Source organism: Trichomycterus rosablanca, chromosome 23, assembly GCF_030014385.1.
Source record: "Trichomycterus rosablanca isolate fTriRos1 chromosome 23, fTriRos1.hap1, whole genome shotgun sequence".
Classification (NCBI taxonomy): domain Eukaryota; kingdom Metazoa; phylum Chordata; class Actinopteri; order Siluriformes; family Trichomycteridae; genus Trichomycterus; species Trichomycterus rosablanca.
This window is the reverse complement of record NC_086010.1, coordinates 3,282,858-3,303,268: the sequence shown is the minus strand read 5'-3', so window position 1 is coordinate 3,303,268 and position 20,411 is coordinate 3,282,858. Positions and strand designations below refer to the sequence as shown.

At 41.0% G+C, this 20,411-nt stretch overlaps 2 protein-coding genes across 7 annotated transcripts; one reads left to right on the top strand and one right to left on the bottom strand.

Moving 5' to 3' along the window:
* Positions 1 to 792: 792 nt before the first annotated feature.
* On the bottom strand, positions 793 to 11,719 carry LOC134300865 (G-protein-signaling modulator 2). 3 transcript variants are annotated; one of them, XM_062985309.1, is made up of 5 exons: positions 11,670 to 11,719; positions 6,835 to 7,380; positions 5,204 to 5,360; positions 4,114 to 4,403; positions 793 to 2,273 (listed from the first exon to the last, which is right to left on the bottom strand). In XM_062985309.1, the coding sequence occupies exons 2-5, from the start codon at positions 7,342 to 7,344 to the stop codon at positions 2,133 to 2,135; spliced, it is 1,098 nt and encodes a 365-aa protein (XP_062841379.1). In that variant the 5' UTR covers positions 7,345 to 7,380; positions 11,670 to 11,719; the 3' UTR covers positions 793 to 2,132. The 3 variants fall into 3 exon arrangements, with proteins under 3 accessions (XP_062841379.1, XP_062841381.1, XP_062841380.1); XM_062985311.1 differs by lacking the exon at positions 11,670 to 11,719 and adding an exon at positions 9,018 to 9,075; XM_062985310.1 differs by lacking the exon at positions 11,670 to 11,719 and adding an exon at positions 7,711 to 8,010.
* pbx2 (pre-B-cell leukemia homeobox 2) lies at positions 10,033 to 19,831 on the top strand. 4 transcript variants are annotated; one of them, XM_062985305.1, is made up of 9 exons: positions 10,035 to 10,317; positions 13,131 to 13,204; positions 13,775 to 14,019; positions 14,254 to 14,444; positions 14,618 to 14,753; positions 15,876 to 16,017; positions 17,813 to 17,907; positions 18,084 to 18,128; positions 19,176 to 19,831. In XM_062985305.1, the coding sequence occupies exons 1-9, from the start codon at positions 10,079 to 10,081 to the stop codon at positions 19,248 to 19,250; spliced, it is 1,242 nt and encodes a 413-aa protein (XP_062841375.1). In that variant the 5' UTR covers positions 10,035 to 10,078; the 3' UTR covers positions 19,251 to 19,831. The 4 variants fall into 4 exon arrangements, with proteins under 4 accessions (XP_062841376.1, XP_062841375.1, XP_062841378.1 ...); XM_062985308.1 differs by lacking the exon at positions 10,035 to 10,317 and adding an exon at positions 10,878 to 10,902; XM_062985307.1 differs by lacking the exon at positions 10,035 to 10,317 and adding an exon at positions 12,185 to 12,357.
* The last annotated feature ends 580 nt before the right edge of the window (positions 19,832 to 20,411 follow it).

The window sequence follows — 20,411 nt, the reverse complement described above, 5'->3', positions numbered from 1 at the left end:
TACGAATTCCCCCAAAAATTATTAGTTCACATTCTTTTTTACCAACACTTTTTTTTTATCCTGGTCAGGGTCGTGGTGGGTCACATTTATTGGGCGAAAGGCATCAAACACCTCTGACAGGTTGCCAGTCCCTTACAGTTCATACACACATCCACACTCACTTTGTAGTAGCTCCAGTTGGCCTGACCTGATGCCTTAGAGGGAGAACATGCAAACTCCATATAGTAATTACCCCAGGTGGAAACTTGACATCGCCACTGGTCAGCTGGGCACCATCTAGCGAGCATAATTGGCAGTGCCTGCAGCAGACACGATTCTGCTAGGGCGAGATGACCGGACTATGTGGGTGGGGTCTTCAAAATGCTGTGTAGGGACCCTGATTAGCAGATAGAGAAGCCTGTGTAAAATGCATGGGTGAAAAGCGTTCTGCTAAGGGCTGCATGCGGGTTGAAGGAGGCGTGAGCAGCGGAAGACAACAATAAATTGGGAGAAAATGCATAAACAAAATAGAAAAGAAAAAAAAAAAGAAATTACCCTGGCTGCCCGGCTGGGGAATCAAACCCAGGCCCTTCCTGCTATTAGGTGGCATCACTACCCACTAGCTGCCCTAAATGAACAGTGTAGTTCCATTAAAAATAAACCTTGGTACAATTGAATTTAACTGCTTTTTAAGATACTGTATGTACAGCTTTGGAACATAATGTGCAATTAATTTCCACCTGTTTATATGGGAACAGAAAATTACCAAAAAAGTTTACAAACATGGAATTAGGAGGGCCATTGAAACTTAAATTTTTACTTAATGTTTCATTTATTACATCAATACAATAGTGATCACTTTCTGCATTATTAAATACTGCAGCAAGTCAAGTACATCTGATAGACATGCGTTTTCTGACAAACCTGAGCAAGATAAGTCAGCGCAAACCTATTATTACCTTTTAATATTCTGTAGAAAGACGATTCTTTTAGTTTATTTCACTTGGCAACACTGAAGTAGTGCTAGACCTCCTGTGCTGTCTATGTAGTCTACTTTACAACTTCACTTCAAACCCATTCAAACCCCTATTAAATAATATCCTCAACGGTACAAAAAGTAGATAAAGAATGTACACAAGTTTGTTACTTAGCAGTATATTAAAAAAAGAAGTTATTTTAAACATATAAACTACAGTGTGTTCATCAGGGCTGCTCTTCTTCTCAGTTAAACCTCCTTTCAAAATGTACCAAAAATTATTCATACACATACAATTTGTTCGTTAAGAACTTGGGTCTGGTGTATCCGGCAAAAACTTGAAACACTGGTGCAAACCTATGTTTGATTTTATAGAGCTCTTACATACCTATTTAACAGTGATTGGCTAAAATAATCAAGCACACTCATACACTTGTCCACATACTTTTGGCAAACTACAAACACCAAACGTTGATGATCTAACCCGGGCAGAAAAATGTCGCTTTGTGTATGAAGGAGTTTGTGTGTTGGTATTAAATTGGCGCATTGAAACATCTGAAGGCGTACTGCTCTGTGGGGAAGTGCGAAGTGTGTGGGCACACTGACGCACGATTGGCACAGCTACCAGACAGAAAAGGAAATGCAACTGTGTTGCAGCCACTGTTTACACTCATGACTAACGACTAGTTTTACTAGTGATAGAAGTACTAATAATGGTAAAATAATCTAAGCTGAGTGTAACTGAGTGTACTTGACTGGAAGGTTGTGGGTTCAAGCTTTACCAGCACCAAGCTGCCGCTATTATGGCAGTGGTAGCTCAGTGGTTAGGGTACTGGACTAGTAGGCAGAAGGTTGCTGGTTTAAGCCCCACCAATATCAGGTTGTCACTGTTTGGCATCAATGCAAGCAAAACCCTCAACTGCTTGCAGTGTGTTTTGTCACAACAGTAAATCGCTTTGATAAAAGCATCTAAAAAAAATGCCATAAATGTAAATATAAAAGTACACTCGTACAACTATAAGCAGAAAAAAATGTAAAGAAGAATTTGGCAGATGCAAACCACAATCATTTGTCACAAGTCAAAGGCTAAAATGTTTTGTTTCTTTTTTTTAAGAGAAACATTAAAGACACTTGTACTTAAAATAGTTCCCCTTTTGTATTTAACAGTGTTTGGCATCTAATAGCGAAGCGCTACAGGAAGCTCAGTCCTCTGCTCATCCATCCGACCGCCCTGCACCTTTAACAGCAAGGAGAAGAAATCCTCATCGTCCATCGGTCCCGGGGCTTTGCTCCGCTGTTCCTCCAGACGCCCCTGAGCCTGTGAGATGAAATAAATTATCACAAACGAAAGTCTATCATAAGTATAGGTTTATTTACACTATTTTTAATCTATCAGTAGATAAACCTTTACTATTAGGTATGTAAACTACACTATAGCGCCAAAAGTATGTGGACACTTGATATAAGCTTGTTAAATATTCCACTCATACACAATCGTAGACAAATATATATATATATATACACCGATCAGCCATAACATTAAAACCACCTCCTTGTTTCTGCACTCACTGCCCATTTTATCAGCTCCACTTACCATATAGAAGCACTTTGTAGTTCTTCAATTACTGACTGTAGTCCATCTGTTTCTCTACATGCTTTGTTAGCCCCCTTTCATGCTGTTCTTAAAATGGTCAGGACCCCCACAGAGTGGACACAGTATTTAAAAACTCCAGCAGCGCTGCTGTGTCTGATCCACTCATACCAGCACAACACACACTAACACACCACCACCATGTCAGTGTCACTGCAGTGCTGAGAATGATCCACCACCTAAATAATACCTGCTCTGTGGTGGTCCTGTGGGGGTCCTGACCATTGAAGATCAGGGTAAAAGCAGGCTACAAAAACAGTATGTAGAGAAACAGATGGACTACAGTCAGTAATTCTAGAACTACAAAGTGCTTCTATATTGTAAGTGGAGCTGATAAAATGGACAGTGAGTGTACAAATCTGTGAAAAAGATCTGTGTATACTCTCTGGGCAGGGTTAAGGTCAGAGCTCTGTGCAGGCTGCTAAAGGTTCCTAATATGGCCTCACAATATGGCCAAAAGTATTTGAACACCTGACCATGAGCTTGTTGGAGGTCCCATTTCAAAAGCAAATGGTATTAAAATAGAGTGACCTCTGTGTGATCTTTTCAGCTATAAGAAGAGTCGCTGTTCTGAAAAGGCTTCTCACAAGATAATGTCTGTGAGAATTTGTGCCCATTCAGTCACTGTGCAGACCACTACATTTTCTTTAAGCTGAGCTTTTCTTCATGTCTTCACAAAGCTTGCTGTTCATGCAGGAGCAGGAAAGGGACTTCCCTAAACTGTTGCTGCAAAGTTAGAAGCATATGCTATGCCTTAAGAATAACACCAATACTCGTGCCAACTCCTGAACCAAAGTCACATGAGTTTTTGTTGCAGCAACAATGAGAAGAATCCCGATCCAACCTTCACTTCCTCAGACATGGTCAGTTGTGTCTGTTGAGCACCTGACCAGGCCTTTAGCACAGTCAAGACTCAAAAGCCGGAGACTGGAGAGCTCAGACTCTCTGCAGTAGGGGGCTAGTGTTAGACCTCTAGACCAGAGCACCAACTTTGAACAGTTAAGCAAACAAAATTGTGGCCCTTCAGGGTGCATAAACCCATGTGATGATGAATTCTGATTAGGGCGAGGCAGTGGGTAGCGCTGTTGCCTCACAGCAAGAAGGGCCTGGTTTTAATTACTTGGCCAGAAGGCCAGAGTCCTTTCTGTGTGGAGTGGAGTTTGCATGTTCTCCCCATGTCCGTGTGGGCTTACTCCAGGCGCTCTGGTTTCCTCCCACAGTCCAATGACGTGCAGTCAGGTTAACTGGTGATATTAAAATTGTCCTGGTGTGAGTGTGTGTGAATGTGTGTGCTCTGTGATGGACTGGTGAGCTGTCCAACCCTGACCAGAGTAAAGCGGTGGTAAGAGAGACAATAAATTTGATTAAAGGTAAACAGACAATCATCACAGTAAGAGTAAAAGTGTAACGTTGGCACACGTCCACAGAAGCAAAAACCGAGCTCAGGAATGTAAAGGATTAATAACTGTGTCAGAGTTTACAGTGCAATGACGAAATGAAGGCACACCTGAGAGTTCAGGATCATGGTGTACAGCTCCTCCCTGGCTGCCGGTTTGGGAACAGTCTGTCCGAAATCCAAGACCTGCTTCCAGCTGCTCCTCCTTGATCTGGTTCTGCTGGGATGGACGGCTGGGATACCCGCGGGGGCGCTGGAGGGACGGCGAGGCTCCGGGGGTGAGAAAACGGGGGGAGGTTTCTGGAAATTGGCGCGCTGGTCGTCCAGTCGTCGAGCCTGGGAGGTGGCCACTAGATCGAAGAACTCCTCCTTTTGTAGGGAGGTCATGGACGAGAACACCACTGTTCAGAGATAAACCAGAGGATAAAGGGAAGCGACGAGGTCCACTGTGCAGAAAGTAAATATAACCTAACGGTAATTAGGATCATTAAGGTCTGGATTCTGCAGTAATAAAGTTACACTAAATGGCCAAAAGTATGTGGACGCCCCTCCATATTTTTAAGTTTAGGTGTTTCAGCCACACTCGTTGCTAACAGGTCTACAAAATTAAGTATATTACATAAATAACATGCTTCCACATTTGTGTCAACACTTTGGGGAATGCCTTTTATTATGTTCAGTATTATGTTCAGTTTCTGCACAACTCTTCCTTGTCAATTTGTTTCACATTAAATTGCTCCTATTTTTACTTATAATTTATGTTTCGCATTTTAAAATCATTTCTATTTTAAATATAAATATATTTGTCCAATTTTGTACATTGACTAATGTGGCCGAGCAGTCACAAAAGCATTTCACTGCGACTGTGTTGGACTGTGTATGACTCTGTATGTGACAAATAAATTGATTTGATTTGATTTAATTAGATTTTCAGATTCTGTGCATTAAGAAAGGTCCACATAGTTTGGTTTTTAGAAACATTTTTGCCTTTTATAACTGAATGTGCACAAATTCCCACAGACAAATGTTGTAAAAATGAATCAATGATGAATCCTGAATATCTGGCAACCCTAGTTATTATTTTATTCAGCAGACGGGACATATTGCTAATTCAGACCCCCGGTTCCTACTTTCCTGTACATTTGAAGAACATAGTGGTTTTACTGATATTTTAAAGGAATTTGACTCCAGAGGAGCGTACCTTTCTGACCAGGCTGTGGAGTGCTGGGTACGGAGTAGCACCTCCTCCTGGGTTGCAGTGTGAAGGAGCAGCGCTGGTCGTTGAGACGTCGACCCTCCTGCAGTGAGCAGAGCAGCTCGTACAGAGCATCGGGGGAATCTGAGGATAACCTGTGGATCTGGCAACACACAGGGGTCAACAAATCATCAGCTTTACATTGTGTGGAGTATCTAAAGTGTTCACAAATAGCAATGTATATAATGTTACTGTTACAGGTATAGCGACACCACCAAAAACTACAAACTACGCATTTAAGGATTTATGTTTTACATCAGGTTTTAGCTGCATTTCTGCACATCTGATGTCTTAGTGTAGATGTGAACGTTTACCTGAAGCTTGAAGTGCTCTGGTGGCACTTCGGTAATGTGCAAGCCCACCAACATTGGGATCCAAGCTCTCAAATTCAGATCCAATGCAGTGCTATCAACCTTGACGAACAGACGCAATTAACTGTGCCTGAGGGAGTGTAGGGCGACAAGGCGACATTGCCACTCTTTCCTTGAATCTGTGGTCAAGGCACCTGCACTAGTGGGGGGATATTCGCTGGGATCATATTATGTCTCTCAGTGCGCACTACGGCTCTCTGTGAGACTCTACTACTGGCAGGTGAAAAGATGTGACCTGTGACTGTACGCGTGTCGGATGGTCTCGACTCTCTTCGGCCAACGTGGGGATGGTACAAATGTCAAGAGAACTGCAGTGGGAAAACTGGCAATGATAAGACTGGGGGAAATATGATATATCTGAAGCTTAACCCCAAGAACGCTAAGCTGAGATGCACTGTATGGTCAAGTATATGTGAACACCTGACCATGAGCTTGTTGGACATCCCATTCTAAAATAAAATCCCCAAATCTTTTAAAAGGCATTCTTTAGGCGCTTAGGATTAGGATTTTGTAGTGTGACTGTGAAAATTTGTGGCCATTCTTTTCCTCTACACTCAGAGTCCTTTCTGAGTGGCGTTTGCATGTTCTCCCTGTGTCTGTGTGGGTTTTCTCCAGGAGCTCCGGTTTCCTCCCACAGTCCAAAGACAAGCAGCCAGGTCAAGTGGAGCTACTGAAAATTGCCCTTAGTGAAGGTGTGTTTGTCCTGTGATGGACTGGCGGCCTGTCCAGGGTTTTTCCAGCATTTTGCCTAATGAATCGGACCCGCCACGACCCTGATCAGGATAAAGCGGTGGCAAAACATACAATGAATGAATCTATAATTCATGTAGGCTATATGACTTTGTATTGCAATTAAATATTTGGAGTGTCTCTGGGAATAAACAAATGGAGTAAGTTGATTTGATTTGATTGATTGATTTATAACTTTATCGACCACGAAGGAATTCACAATTATCACAAGCATCACACAACGACACGACAACGTAGTGCAAGGAAATAAAAAATAAAAGTAAAAGTAATGCAATGCAAAAATAAGATATGAAAATCTAAAAAAATATATAATAATATAAGAAATAAGAATATAAGAACATCTAACAAAGAACAAAACTTAAGGGGTAAATCTAAAAGGTGCAGTTTATAAACATTATGTGTTATTTTTTCTGAAGTTTGAAGTTACAGTGACTGGTTATTTGTGTAGAAGATTACCTTCTGATGTGCATCCAGAGGTTTGAGTAGATCTTTGGGTCGTAGTTGAACTGGTGGCTGGATCTCTACTCCTGGCGTTTCTTTTACCACCGTGTCCGAATTAGATCCTCCCACCACCTCTGCTCCTTTCCTCCCCTCGATTTGGACCGTGGAGTCCTCCAGTGTCTCTTCTGATAAGTTCTCATTCTCTGTTCCCATCACCTGTTTGACCTCTCGGTTCTTGTTTTTTGAGTCTTCTTCTGGCTTACTTTCCTCTTTTTCCACTCTGATTTCTATTTCCTGATGCGTGGTGTGACCATCTTGTGCGTCGTTGGTTCCTTCGGAACATCCCTTAATTCTGTCGCTGTCTTCTTCCATGTTCTTCACTCGGGAAATGCCTTTCCCTCTTGTTGAGATGTGCGTCGTAAAGTCGTCCAGCTCGTCCCCATCCTCCAGGATGACAAGTGGCTCCAGCTGTTCCTCCACTGGGCTTTGACGTTTGACCCCTGCGCAGTCCGTGTCAGCGTCCATTGGTAGATCCTTCAGTCATCCAGAGGATATGGGAACCTTAAGGTTAAGACAGTTTAGTTTGTTTTGAAACATTTGACAAGGCTGATGAGATGTTTAGCAGTGTAAATACTTATCCAGTACAATTCTGAATTCTAGAGTTTATTAGGGTCGTGTTTTATCATTTGTTTACATGAATGTTAGGGTGAATTATAGTAAGATATTTCTTCTTACCAATAGCAAAACACAACCATCACACATCAGTGATATAATTCTTGTATAATTCATTATTAAAAGTAAACACACAAATTTACAATTAGATTTTAGTAAGATGGTATGAAATAAGAACATGGTACACTCATGTTAGAGAAAGAAAACATGCCCTCTTACCGTCCTCTGGTCCTAAAAACGTTGAAATGAAATAAAAAAATAGGTTCCTGAGCTGTATCTAGCCCTCATGAACCTCACCCTCTGTCGCCAAACCAAAATAGATGCTTCATATCAAACTCGCACCTGACATGTGTTCTTTCGACAAGCAGTTCATCAGAAAGCCAAGAGCAAACGTTGTAAAGTCTGGAGTTTCGCACTTTTAGCTACTGACTTTCTTCCTCTTCCTTCTTTACCCCAACCCACCCCCTCTGAATTACTTTCTAAACTGAAAGAAAAACTTAGTTCCTCAATAAGCAGGAAAAATGAAAAACTTGAAGGGATCAACACTGTAATTTGACGCACCTCTCTAAATGACTTTACGGGGGAATTGTCGGAAAGCACGCGTTAATTTACGAGCATGAACTTGTGCACGGTTTGCTCATTCTTGATTGCTTGCTTGCAAGTTGAAACTAGCTGCCTGCTTTAGTTGACACAAGCAACAGAGCCTGCGGTTTTGCACACTTCCTGTTGTCTGCCAGCAAAAACAAGAAGTGCAGAAGTCTGTGTGAAGACGAGGCAGAGTGTTTAACAGCCAGGAATGGAATATGCGCTCTGAAACCTCTGCAAGTCAAATGAGAATCGACGCGTCAATTGTAGAACGGCTTTTGAACGTGCGCACGTCAACATGACCACAGGAGCTGCCGATTTAACAGGGCTGTTACAAAAGTCATCAACAAATTAAAGAAAAATGAATGCCCACCTCCTAAACCCTTTAATGACTAATGCATCATCAGTGACGCACTCAGGGCTCTTTCTTTTGTAACCATATTTATGACAAACCCATTTTACACACTATTAAAGTCAAAAGTTTAAAGCAGTCTTGGGGTTGTTTTTGTTCCTTTTATGTGACTAAATGACTAGACCAACACTTCTTAGTTTGAAAGACCTCACAAATTTAAAATACGGCAAAGTATACTGGGTTCAAAATATCCAAACAGCCCATCAACTATTGGCTAAATGTCATTTTACTCTTTTACACTGATCAGACACTTTGAAAGCCATCAACAAGCTTTTGGAACAACACTGGTAGCATGTTTACTTGGCAGTATTGGTTAGAGACTACGTAATAGGGCTACGATTTAGTACTTGTGAATGCCATTTCACAAACAGCCTTAATATATAGTATTGAGTGTTTGGGTTATTGTCCTGCTATAACACCTAACTGTGTACAACATTTAAGCAATAGAGCTTCATTGATTGCATCAACATTTTGCAATGCACCAGTTCACTGTAGCAAAACAGCCCTAGAAAAAATAACTACCACCTACAGTATGTACAGTGGTGTTGATGACTTTTGCTCCATGTCAAATGTTGCATTCTGGATTTTATCCTGTCGTATTTTTCTTCAGTGTCTAAACAACAAACATAACATAGATCACATATTCCCCTTTTATGAGACAAAAGACAGTGCTTCAAAAATGATTTACACATTTTATACATCAAGGGAATAGAAAATTCTTATTTAAAACTTTATACGTAGCATTTCAGTGAATGATAAATGTATTTTCCTAATTTGACATGCAGTTTGTCTCATTGTTTTTATAATACTCTGAAATAACATAATATTTTACAATTATATATCCACCTTGGATCTTTGCTTAGTATGAAATGTTTTTGTTCATGCTTTCGCTTCTGTCAGCCTTGGATTTTCAGCTGATGCTAAGATTTTCTAAATATTGGTCTTTTTGTGTGTACTGAAAAACATCAAAACTGTGGCTTCTTGTTTAAGAACACATTTACCCAGTAAAGAGTTTCTAGCTCAATGGGGGATAGGGCTTCTTGTTCAACACTGGAACTCTGTCCATGAGACTATGTGTAGTATAGGGGTTGCAGTCTGAGCCTTTACTTAACCTAAAGCCTAGCACAAGGCTAATTGCACAATATTGCACCTGGACTTATTGCCACACTGATCCATGCTTTACTAAATTGAGTCACCTGGCCTAGACGAGATCTTTTCCACCCTGCGACTCCTTTTTAACACTGAGGCTTTACCACACCTATGGGTTTTTTGTCCAAACCGAGGGTTTGCCATGTAAAGGGCTTCCTGCACAAAGTAGGGTTTTATTCCTACACAAAGGCTTTTTATAAACACTAAGACTTTGTTCATTATGAGGCTTTAACAGGCCTTTGTGGCCAAACACTGGGCATGAACTTGCAACACAGCAGGAGACCCTTGTCCATGATGTTGCTTTGGCAGGCCTTAGACCTTCTGCCCAGTCCTGAACTTGGTGTGTGGGGTTGCAGCTAGATGGCAGTCGTGTATACCCTGGTTAACACACACACACACACACACACACAGCAAACCGAGTGGATTAATGTGCGGCTCAGTATGTTGCAGCAGCAGCCGATTGCAGGCAGCAGGCCCAACGCAGGCCGGGGGCTCGCCTTAAACACTCACCACGGAATGCATCTATTAAACTCGGTACACCCGCCTCCACAACACCGGCCTGATGGAGACGCGGGCATGGAGGGCGCAGAGAACGGGCACGAAAGCAGACGAGACATCGGGGACATTTTACAACAAATCATGACCATAACCGACCAAAGTCTGGACGAAGCTCAGTCCAAGTAAGTGCAAATTAGTCGCATTTAATTAACCGCTTTGGCTCGGTGCCCAATAACTTTTAGACTTGTTTACAGAAATAATTTTTGTTTTAAATGTAAATTATATTTAACTATATGATTGAGATGTCTTTTCTCATAATGTTAGGTAAATATCACGCATTTACAATGTGTTTTGGACTAAATGAAATTGTTTAGTTTACTAGTATTCTTAGGGCTTTGTCTCGAATTGCATACTACTCTACTAGATAGTGTACCTAAATAGTGCACCAGCATTTGTTACTCCATAGAGCGGAATGCACTGTACATAACTATGGGTTGCTATTTAGGACGTAGCCGTAGTGCCAAAATACAATAAGAAAACACTTTCTATTACAATAATATTACACTTAATGCGTAAATGCTTCATTACTGGATATTTTAATGACGTGTCCGCTAAATAAGCATTTTAAGTTAATAATTTTAATTTAGGGAGTTTAAAGTGTGTGTTTTTGACGGCATAATCGACTGTATTGTTTACACGGATGTTATTGCTAGCTTTGCAAAGAAACCGGTTGTTAGTTTTGAGTAAAGAGAACGTTAACTGTCACTGTAAGTCGTATATCATATTTTATACAAGATAATTTATGTTAGTGAAGTTTAAACTGCAATACAAAGTATTAATAGCTAAAAGCATGGTTGCTTTTTGTACGTCGAGGCTAACGCTAATCACCGGATAAGTTTCCGATGGTTCCCTAGGGTCTCAAATCGGACACTACTCTACTACGTAGTGTGCCTAAATAGTGCACAAGTATTTGTTAGTCTATGGAGCGGAGTGCACTATTTTGAAGTTTAGTATGCGATTTGAGACGACGTCCTCAAAAAAACTACAATACTGTATTTGAATAGACGATTCACGACGTTATGCATTTACACTTCATTACAGCAATGTTTAATCTAATTTAATTCAATTTATTTTATCTTAGGTCAATAGTTACATGATTGTTATGTATTATATTACTTTTACAGTTTTATATACGTGTTAATAGCTAGTGTAATGTACAGTGTATTTTAGGTATTACAGTATCATAAAACAAAACTAATGCATTTATTATTGCATTATATAGTGAAAAGTAAAGACTTAGTTAAACAGTTAAGTTGAGATTGGGGGATAAAAGGTATAAACTGTAGTTGAACTTAATTGACCATTGTTTACACTGAGTGCTAACTTAACGACGGTTACTTTAAAATTGAATTATGACTATTCAGTGGAAAATAAAAATGTACCTGTTTATATATAATATATACTTTGCATTACATTAATAATGTTTTAGTTATAATACCAATAGTAAATAATTAAACACTGTAAGTAAACTTACGTTGTTGCTAAGGTTATCCTAAATCACTGAATTTTCTTAGTGTTTTAAATGGCTGCGTCTCAAATAGAATACTTTTGCACTAGATAGTGTGACTAAATAGGGCACCAGTATTTGTTACTCTGCCGAGCGGAGTGCACTGTTAAGAATTGTGGTGTGGTGTTTGGGACGTATCCGAGCCTATGGACAGTACAATGAAACAAGTTTTGTTTATAAGATATTGTTTAAACATTATAGGCATTTATCGTACGTTAATGTTTATTAAGTGGGTTTTTAATGATGTAGTTGGGTATGTAGACTTTAAAATGCGTTTTAGAATAAATTGTCTTGTTTTGTTTACACGGATGCTGTTGGCAATTTAGCAATAAACATACCTTTGTTACTTGTAAGTAAAATAACGTTAGTAAACTTGATAACACTAAGTATCAATTATCTTTTCATTATAATACAAATAATAAGTACTTATAACCCTATGGTCCTAGTGATAAGGTCATTGGTTCAAGCCCCACTTAATTGTCACTGTTGGGCCCCTAAGAAAGGCCCTTGACCCTCAGTTTCTTGTACTGAATTTGATCACTACTTTGGATCAAAGCTTCTGCACAATGCCTTTCCAGTAAACATGCTTTTTTCTGCATTTCAAGGCACTTTAACTAGTGAGGTAGTATCAGACGTATCAGTGTACCAGTGTCAGGTACTTTAAACCTGTATTAAATAATAAACTAAGTCTATCTTTCAATGCAATGTTAGGACAAATAGATTCGTACTATTTCACAGTTTGCTGTTTGCTAATTGGGTCGTTTAGTAACAATAAAATTTACTTGCTATTGTACTAAATGGTCATTAATCATGTCATTAAAGTGTTATTAATCATGTTTGTATTGGCTTATGTCAACATTCATTCTGGCTCAAGATAAAACGCCCCGTCACGGTGCCCCCGGGGTCTTCAGCAAAGTTCACTTTTTAGAACCGTAGCCTGTGATTTTGGGCAAAGCTTAATTTAATAAAGTGAAATCACATTTGTAGTGCATTTCTGGAGCCACATAATGGTTAATTACTGCACATTTGTTGTGATTTGTTGTGATTGTTACTTTTGGGTAAAACAACTTTATCATTGGACTAACATTTAATTGTTTACAACAGTAAACCAATAACATGGTATTAAATAGCTGACTTCTGTATTCTAATGCTTTGCACAATTTCTCATATTAAAATATACCACTTTAATTATACAGTGTTGTGCCGCTAAAGTCATGTTATTATTGTGTAATTACATTGGATCTACATAACTCAGAACATGCATTATAAGAATCACAGTGTATTACATAGTTCAGATATTTGATCTGATTTTAAATAGTTCCGACATTTGATCTAATTAATGACCAGATAAATGATTTATACTGTGTTGTAAAATCTGTATTAATAATGAAGGTTGTGTTTAATGCTCTATCTTTTTTAACCTAACAGAAAACATGCTCTGAACTGTCATCGGATGAAACCTGCTTTATTCAGCGTGCTTTGTGAAATTAAAGAGAAAACTGGTAAGTTTGATTTATTTATTTTTGCACTAACAATTTAAGCTCTCAATTAAAGACATGCTGAACAAAGCCAGAAACGCCACCCTGTTTCACATCTAAAAGCCTGGATATAAAAATGTATCATTCACACACGTCCATGTGTTTTGCAACTTTGCTGTGAGTGCAGTTATTAGCCTTCATGAATGTACGTGCGCCTGAGGCGTGTTTTTAAATTCTTTGTTTTGGAGGTTTGTAGTATACAAACATCAGATGTTTCATTTACTTAGACGTGCTGAAATGCACGACATGCATTGCTCCGAGCTTCTCATATGTTGTCATGCTTGAGCAGTGATGATGCTAAGATGTTGGTATGTTGTATAAATTATATTATTATATATAGTTCTGTTGTTTATGGAAACTGGAGGACGAATGTAGTGATCAGTAGTTGATTCAGATAACCTTGTTACAGGTTTCTTTGCTTGAAATATTGTGTGGTCAGGATTGTACTATTTTTAATTACTTTTAATGTATTTGCTGTAATATAAATTGTATTTTTTAAATCGCTCTTTTTTTGTCGCTCTTTGTCTTTTACAGGCCTGTCGATGCGAAACGCCCAAGAGGAGGAACCTCCAGACCCGCAACTCGTTCGACTGGACAACATGCTGCTTGCCGAGGGCGTGGCAGGTCCCGAGAAAGGGGGAGGGGCAGCAGCCGCCGTCTCTGCCGCCACCAGCTCGGGCGGCATGTCCCCGGACAGCTCGCTGGAGCACTCGGACTACAAACAAAAGCTGACCCAGATTCGCACGATTTACCACACCGAGCTAGAGAAATACGAGCAGGTCAGTCGAGCTAGGAATTTCGAGCGGTCATTGACCAGTTCGTTTACTTCCTTCTTGGTTTCTGTGGTCTGAAAAAGGTATTAGAAAAGTACATTGCAACAATTGACGTATTGACAAGATGCATCATAATATTAAGGTTAATTGATTTATAAAAATAATTTGAAGTTCATGTTTAATAAAATATTATTCAATCTAAGCTGCTTTTAACACCTCTTGTGATCTGTTTGCTTTCAGGCATGTAGTGAATTCACCACCCACGTGATGAACCTGCTGCGCGAACAGTCCCGCACGCGGCCCGTCTCGCCACGCGAGATCGAGCGCATGGTGGGCATCATCCACCGCAAATTCAACTCCATCCAGACGCAGCTCAAACAGAGCACGTGCGAGGCCGTCATGATCCTCCGCTCACGCTTTCTGGATGCCAGGTGCGTGTCGTGTCCCTGTTTGCACTCCTGAGCACACGGTCGGGTTTAATAGCCGGCGGATGAGTGACGCCTGATTAAACGCCAGCGTTTGAGTCTGTAGTCGTGCGCTGATGTGTGATGCGGTATGTTTTTCGAAGACTGGTACTTCAGTATTGTTTTTGTCGTGCTGACAGACGCAAGAGGCGCAACTTTAGCAAGCAGGCCACGGAGGTTTTGAACGAGTACTTCTATTCACACCTGTCCAACCCTTACCCCAGCGAGGAGGCCAAAGAAGAGCTGGCCAAACGGTGTAGCATCACCGTCTCTCAGGTATTAAAGCAGTACTGTTGGCTAGTGTTACTCTCTGCTATTACTGGTCCAGTTTACAAGTGTACAAGTTTCCACACACATTCTCTACGCATGCCAAAAGATGTGTTGACATGGTGTTAAACCAATAACCAACCAAACAAACCAGTCGTGACCAGTTAAAGCGAATTTCTGTCTCATTGCTGCCCCCACCCCTGATTGAGGAGGGCCGAGGCTGTCGTGCACCCCCTCTAACACAGGCACAGCCTCCTATTGTATTTATCACCTATTGGGGCTTGCCGAGAGCCAAGTGCTGCCATCTCTGGTCATTTGGTGGTCAGCAGAGACGTCAGCCATCGTCCCTCCCTCTACAGACACACAGCCGTTCTTGTGTCATTTTAGTAGTGATGTAACGATACACTCTACCCACGATCCGATGCGATTCCCGATACGATTTTTCCCCCGATTTTTTAAAACTAAATTTGAAGACAAATGATGACAAAGTTTCCTTTTATTATTTCTCTTAGAAAAATACAATAAAAGACTGTGTTTGTGATTCTTTTATTTATCTAAATAATGAACACCCTTTTATTTCTGAGGTAGGTACAAACTATGCAAAACAATTTTGAATTAAGCCCAATTTGGCTGAAAAACCTTGAATTTGGCAACCAGGCGCATAGCGCCAGTGACGTCAACCAGGCACGGTGTATAGCGCCAGTGCCCTCCGCTGTTTAAAGGGAATATCGATTCATTTTACATGTCGAATCGATTTGAATTGTGGCATTTTTTAATCGGTTATTAACTGTTTTGTGGTGCATCGTTACATCCGTACTTTTTAGGTGCCATTTTATCGCCATTTCTTCTTCACCCTTGTTAATAAACCGATCTATCCTGGTCAGGGTCGTGGCAGGCCCATTATCGCTGGGAAACAAAGCAGGACTCGGCGTCAGTCCATCGCAGGTCTCTGGTTACCCCCAAGCCTACACACGTCTATGTAGATATCTAGCTGGCTCCAAGCACCACTCGTGATTCGAACCCGGATTTTGTATCGTTTGTGCAGTTGAACTGAAGTACAGACTGGGATTGAAAGCTGGTTTGCTGTTTGGTTCAATTCTAGCATAATAAGTACCAGCTTGTTTACTGCAGGTGTCCAACTGGTTTGGCAACAAGAGGATCCGCTACAAGAAGAACATTAACAAGTTTCAGGAGGAGGCCAACATTTACGCCGTGAAGACGGCCATAGGGGCGACACAGAGAGAAGGATCACCCCATACCCCCAACTCTACTGGTAAGTTTGGAATCTAGACGGTCAAAATTAGAAGCCTGGGAATCCGTAAACAAGGAGTTGGTTCATTTATGTAACAAATAATAGCTAGTGTGAATACATCCATGTACCATCTCTTGTACTACAATTGAGTTAAAGTGCTGTAATAAATGTATATAATACAAATGAAATTATATTACTATTTAATAAGTGCTTATGTTAACTAGCCCATATGAAACTTACCCTAAAGGTCAATCAGACAACATGTTTGATGTCAGAAAAACATTATTGGCAGGGTCGTGGTGGCTCAGGTTTTCTTGGAAATGCTGGGCACAATGCAGTAACACAATGTATGTAGGTGCTCGACCGGCTGATAGCACACCTGGGGATTCGAACCCCAGTAGTGTGCTACAGTAATTTACCTCTGCGCTACTCGAGCATCCCTGTTTATTATCATCTCTTACTGAAACAACTTCCCTGCTAATAAATCATACTGTCGTTTTTTTCCTAACTTTACTAGCTTTATAAACAATATTATGAGGGGTGTAGCAATGCACTCATCTACTGACCCCCATGCCCCCTCCATAAACACACACATTAATAGATTTATTAGTGGCTATATTTAGAACCCCATACTCACATGGTATGACCCCCTGTTTGCTTTCAGAACAGCTGCACTGCTTTGAGGCACAAATTCCACAAGGGGTTGGAAACATTCCTTAAAGATTGTAGTCCACATTGGCAGGATTGCATTGCATAATAATTGCTGCAGTTTTCCTTAGATGCACATTAATGCTGTGAGTCTCCCATGGTATTCTAGTTTAAAGGTGCTCTATTAGCCCACTACAGCTGGGATCCAGCGTTCGAATCTCAGACATGTTTGGCTATGTCTGAGAAGGGGGAAATAGACTGGTGTCCTGTCTGGGATGTTACTGAAATGAATATGAACCCACTGTATATTTTTAATGAGGAATAATGGCAAACCACCTCCTTGTTTCTACACTCACTGTCCATTTTATCAGCTCCACTTACCATATAGAAGCACTTTGTAGTTCTACAATTACTGACTGTAGTCCATCTGTTTCTCTGCATGCTTTGTTAGCTTCCTTTCATGCTGTTCTTCAATGGTCAGGACCCCCACAGGACCACCACAGAGCAGGTATTATTTAGGTGGTGGTCACTGCTGTCACTGCTGGACTGAGAATAGTCCACCAACCAAAATTATCCAGCCAACAGCGCCCCGTGGGCAGCGTCCTGTGACCACTGATGAGGGTCTAGAAGATGACCGACTCAAACAGCAGCAATAGATGAGCGATCGTCTCTGACTTTACATCTACAAGGTGGACCAACTAGGTAGGAGTGTCTGATAGAGTGGACAGTGAGTGGACACGGTATTTAAAAACTCCAGCAGCGCTGCTGTGTCTGATCCACTCATACCAGCACAACCATGTCAGTGTCACTCCAGTGCTGAGAATGATCCACCACCTAAATAATACCTGCTCTGTGGGGGTCCTGACCATTAAACAGGGTGAAAACAGGTAGAGAAACAGATTGACAGTCAGTAATTGTAGAACTACAAAGTGCTTCTATATGTGGATATAAGTGGAGTGCTTGGGTTGCTCACTTACACTTGGGTTAGAAGAATCAAAATGTCCTTTAAAGTGATTACTTTAAGGTTGGATTGAAATGTGATGTTTATGTTTATGAATGTGAAGTATTTCTGCTGATGTTACTGCATAACTAAGGAACTTGAGCATGTTTTTTATGTATAACTTTTTGTCCCACACACAATCGCACACACACACACACACACACACAGGTTCAGGGTCCTTCTCGCTCTCAGGGTCGGCTGATCTCTTCCTTGGAGTCCCTCCAGTGAATGGAGAGCAGCCTGGCTACCAAATGGGAGCTCAGGTTAGACTCTTTTTCCCATACATCTCCTCATTTAAGTGTTCCATGCTGCATGCGTGCATGGACGTGTGCACATCCGGTGTTTTATTGTGTGTGTGTGTGTGTGTGTGTGTGTGTAAGAATTAATCTGTTTGTGTGTGCATGCATCTAAACGTCCTTATCCTCTCTCTCTCTGGTAGGACTCGCGCTATTCAGACCGACTCTATAGTCCCAGAGAGAGCCGGGTGAGGAGCTGATTATACACGCATGCTCAGACGCTCCCGATCATTCCATCCACATCGTACTAACCAACCCCAACTGATAACGTCTGTTCTGAATGACTGCGGGAACCAGTGTGTGCTGTCCTGTAGTCATGTACAACAGACCAGTTCAGTTTTTGGGTTTTACTGATTGATGTGCTCAATGACCTGCTAAATTATGTTTAAGCATTAATAGAAACATGTTGGGTAGCAACATGCTGAGATTTCGTTTGCTGTTAATCATATGATATGATTTGATAATCACTGGCTTTTTATAACAAAGGTGTGGTGTGATTTTTATGTATTAATTTATTTATTGGCGCCTGGGTGGTGGCGGTGGTAATGAATGTTTTTTTTTTATTATTATTTTTTTTTTAAATTATGTATTAATCTGCGTTGCCACCGGTCGGCCGGGCTCAATCTGGCGGGCAAAGTTGGCAGTGCCTGCAGCAGACACGTTTCTGCTAGGGTGGGATGACCGGACTATGTCTGTGGGGTCTTCAAAAACGCTGATTAGCAGATAGAGAGGGTGAAAAAGGGTTCCTCGACCCACCTCGACTGCAATCAGGGATCCACCAGCAGCGGAAGATGCCCTCACCCACCGACACCTCCTGGTTGGCGAGCAGGCAGCAGTTTGTCAATTCTGTGCTAACCCCCTAACAGTTAAACATATTTTATTAGAATGTGCTATGGTTTCTACTATGAGACATTTTTTTTACAGCGTCGAGAATATAAAAATACTGTTTGAGAGGATTCCTCCAGTTAAAATTGATTAAAACAATTGATATGAACATGTAATATTTTACAGTTCAAATACCTGTCCTTGCCATAAAATAGCCAATACGTTGCTGATATGGCAATAAACGCAAACAAACAAACAAACAAGAAGAGGAAGACGAATTGACTACACTAAATTGGGAGAAAACATAAATAAAATAGAGAAATAAATAAATAAACATGTAATAATAGGTTGGTTTGTGCTGTGTACTGATGCCAGTATTTTGTCTTTGTTCTGTCTGTGTGTGTGTCCAGACTAACGGGGACTGGCAGGAGCAGAACACGCCCCCTTCTCCACCGGGAAGCGAGCACTCCGACGACTCGGACTGAGGGACGCGTCCCCCGGCCGTGTCCCACAGAGGCGAGGACAAACGAGAGGTCAGAGAGAACGGCGGTCACTCTTCCGCCCGGGTGCAGCGAAGCTATTTTATTTTATCCATCATCCTGTGCGAGGAGCGCGCGCACACCAGAGACACGGGAAACTGCTTTCAGTTGGGCTCGTATATTTAACCGTTTGCATTTTCTTTCCATTTATATTTTCTTTCTCATGTTTTAAACACTACTTCCACTACTCGTTACTGCAATATCGGGGTTCTGAAGAGGGAGGGGACGGTCTGGAGCCGCGTTAAGTCTGCTTTCTTTATAACCCTAGTGCTATCGTTATCACTGCTATTCTAACCTATATCGTTTCTTCGAAGGTAAAGGGGGCAATAGAGAATAATCCAAAGATTGTTTTGTTTGTTTTCTGTTTGTGTGTGTTTTTTATTGTGTGTACCTGTTAGCTGAATGGGGTGTGTCTTTATTTGGAGTTTGAATGCGTATATCCACAGTGCTGTCTTTTTCTGTACAGTGAAACACCTGTATTCTCTACCTCTTTTACAATAAAGACTGTCTGTGTACACATTCACACACCCTGCAATAAAGTGTCTCATTTCACACCGTGTTCCTACGACAGGGTAGCACTGTTACCTCACAGCATGGGATTCCCAGGTGGAGCGGTCCAGGTCCTTTCTGTCTGGGTTTCCTCTTGCAGTACAAATATGAAGGATCTTCAAAAAGTTTCAGCCCTTTTATATTTTGGTTATAAGCAGTGAAGGTGCAGTAGGAGTGAGTAGTAATCGGTCGTGACCGAGAGATGCTTACAGTCCGGATTTAGCTCCATCTGATTTACACCTTTTTGGACGCTCAAAGACGCTTTAAGAGGAAGAAGATTTTCATGTGGTGATGATGTAAAAGCAGCGCTGCATCAGTGGCTAACGTTTTTTGCTGATGGCATTAAAAAGTTGGTGCGATGCTGGAAAAATGCATCGGAAGGTGACGGTGTAGAAAAGTTGAAAAGATGTTATTTGCTTTTGAAATTCTTAATAAATAGAGTTTTCAAAAGTGTGGAAACTTTTTGAACCCTCGTACTATTAATTGGAAAGGTTAGGAAACAAAAGAACTGAACGTAGCAGCAATATATCCTCTGGGTGTCTACTTAAAAATGATTAT

What these genes read in the sequence shown, in the direction of transcription:
- LOC134300865 (XM_062985309.1), bottom strand. Translation starts at nt 7,344, where the DNA reads ATGGACGCTGACACGGACTGCGCAGGGGTCAAACGTCAAAGCCCAGTG. An exon ending in CTCTGGATGCACATCAGAAG is followed by an intron (nt 5,361 to 6,834) that starts GTAATCTTCTAC and finishes GTGTGTTGCCAG; the next exon opens with ATCCACAGGTTATCCTCAGA. An exon ending in CCATGATCCTGAACTCTCAG is followed by an intron (nt 2,274 to 4,113) that starts GTGTGCCTTCAT and finishes TTCATCTCACAG; the next exon opens with GCTCAGGGGCGTCTGGAGGA.
- pbx2 (XM_062985305.1), top strand. Translation starts at nt 10,079, where the DNA reads ATGTTGCAGCAGCAGCCGATTGCAGGCAGCAGGCCCAACGCAGGCCGG. An exon ending in GTAGCATCACCGTCTCTCAG is followed by an intron (nt 14,754 to 15,875) that starts GTATTAAAGCAG and finishes TGTTTACTGCAG; the next exon opens with GTGTCCAACTGGTTTGGCAA. An exon ending in CCATACCCCCAACTCTACTG is followed by an intron (nt 16,018 to 17,812) that starts GTAAGTTTGGAA and finishes ACACACACACAG; the next exon opens with GTTCAGGGTCCTTCTCGCTC.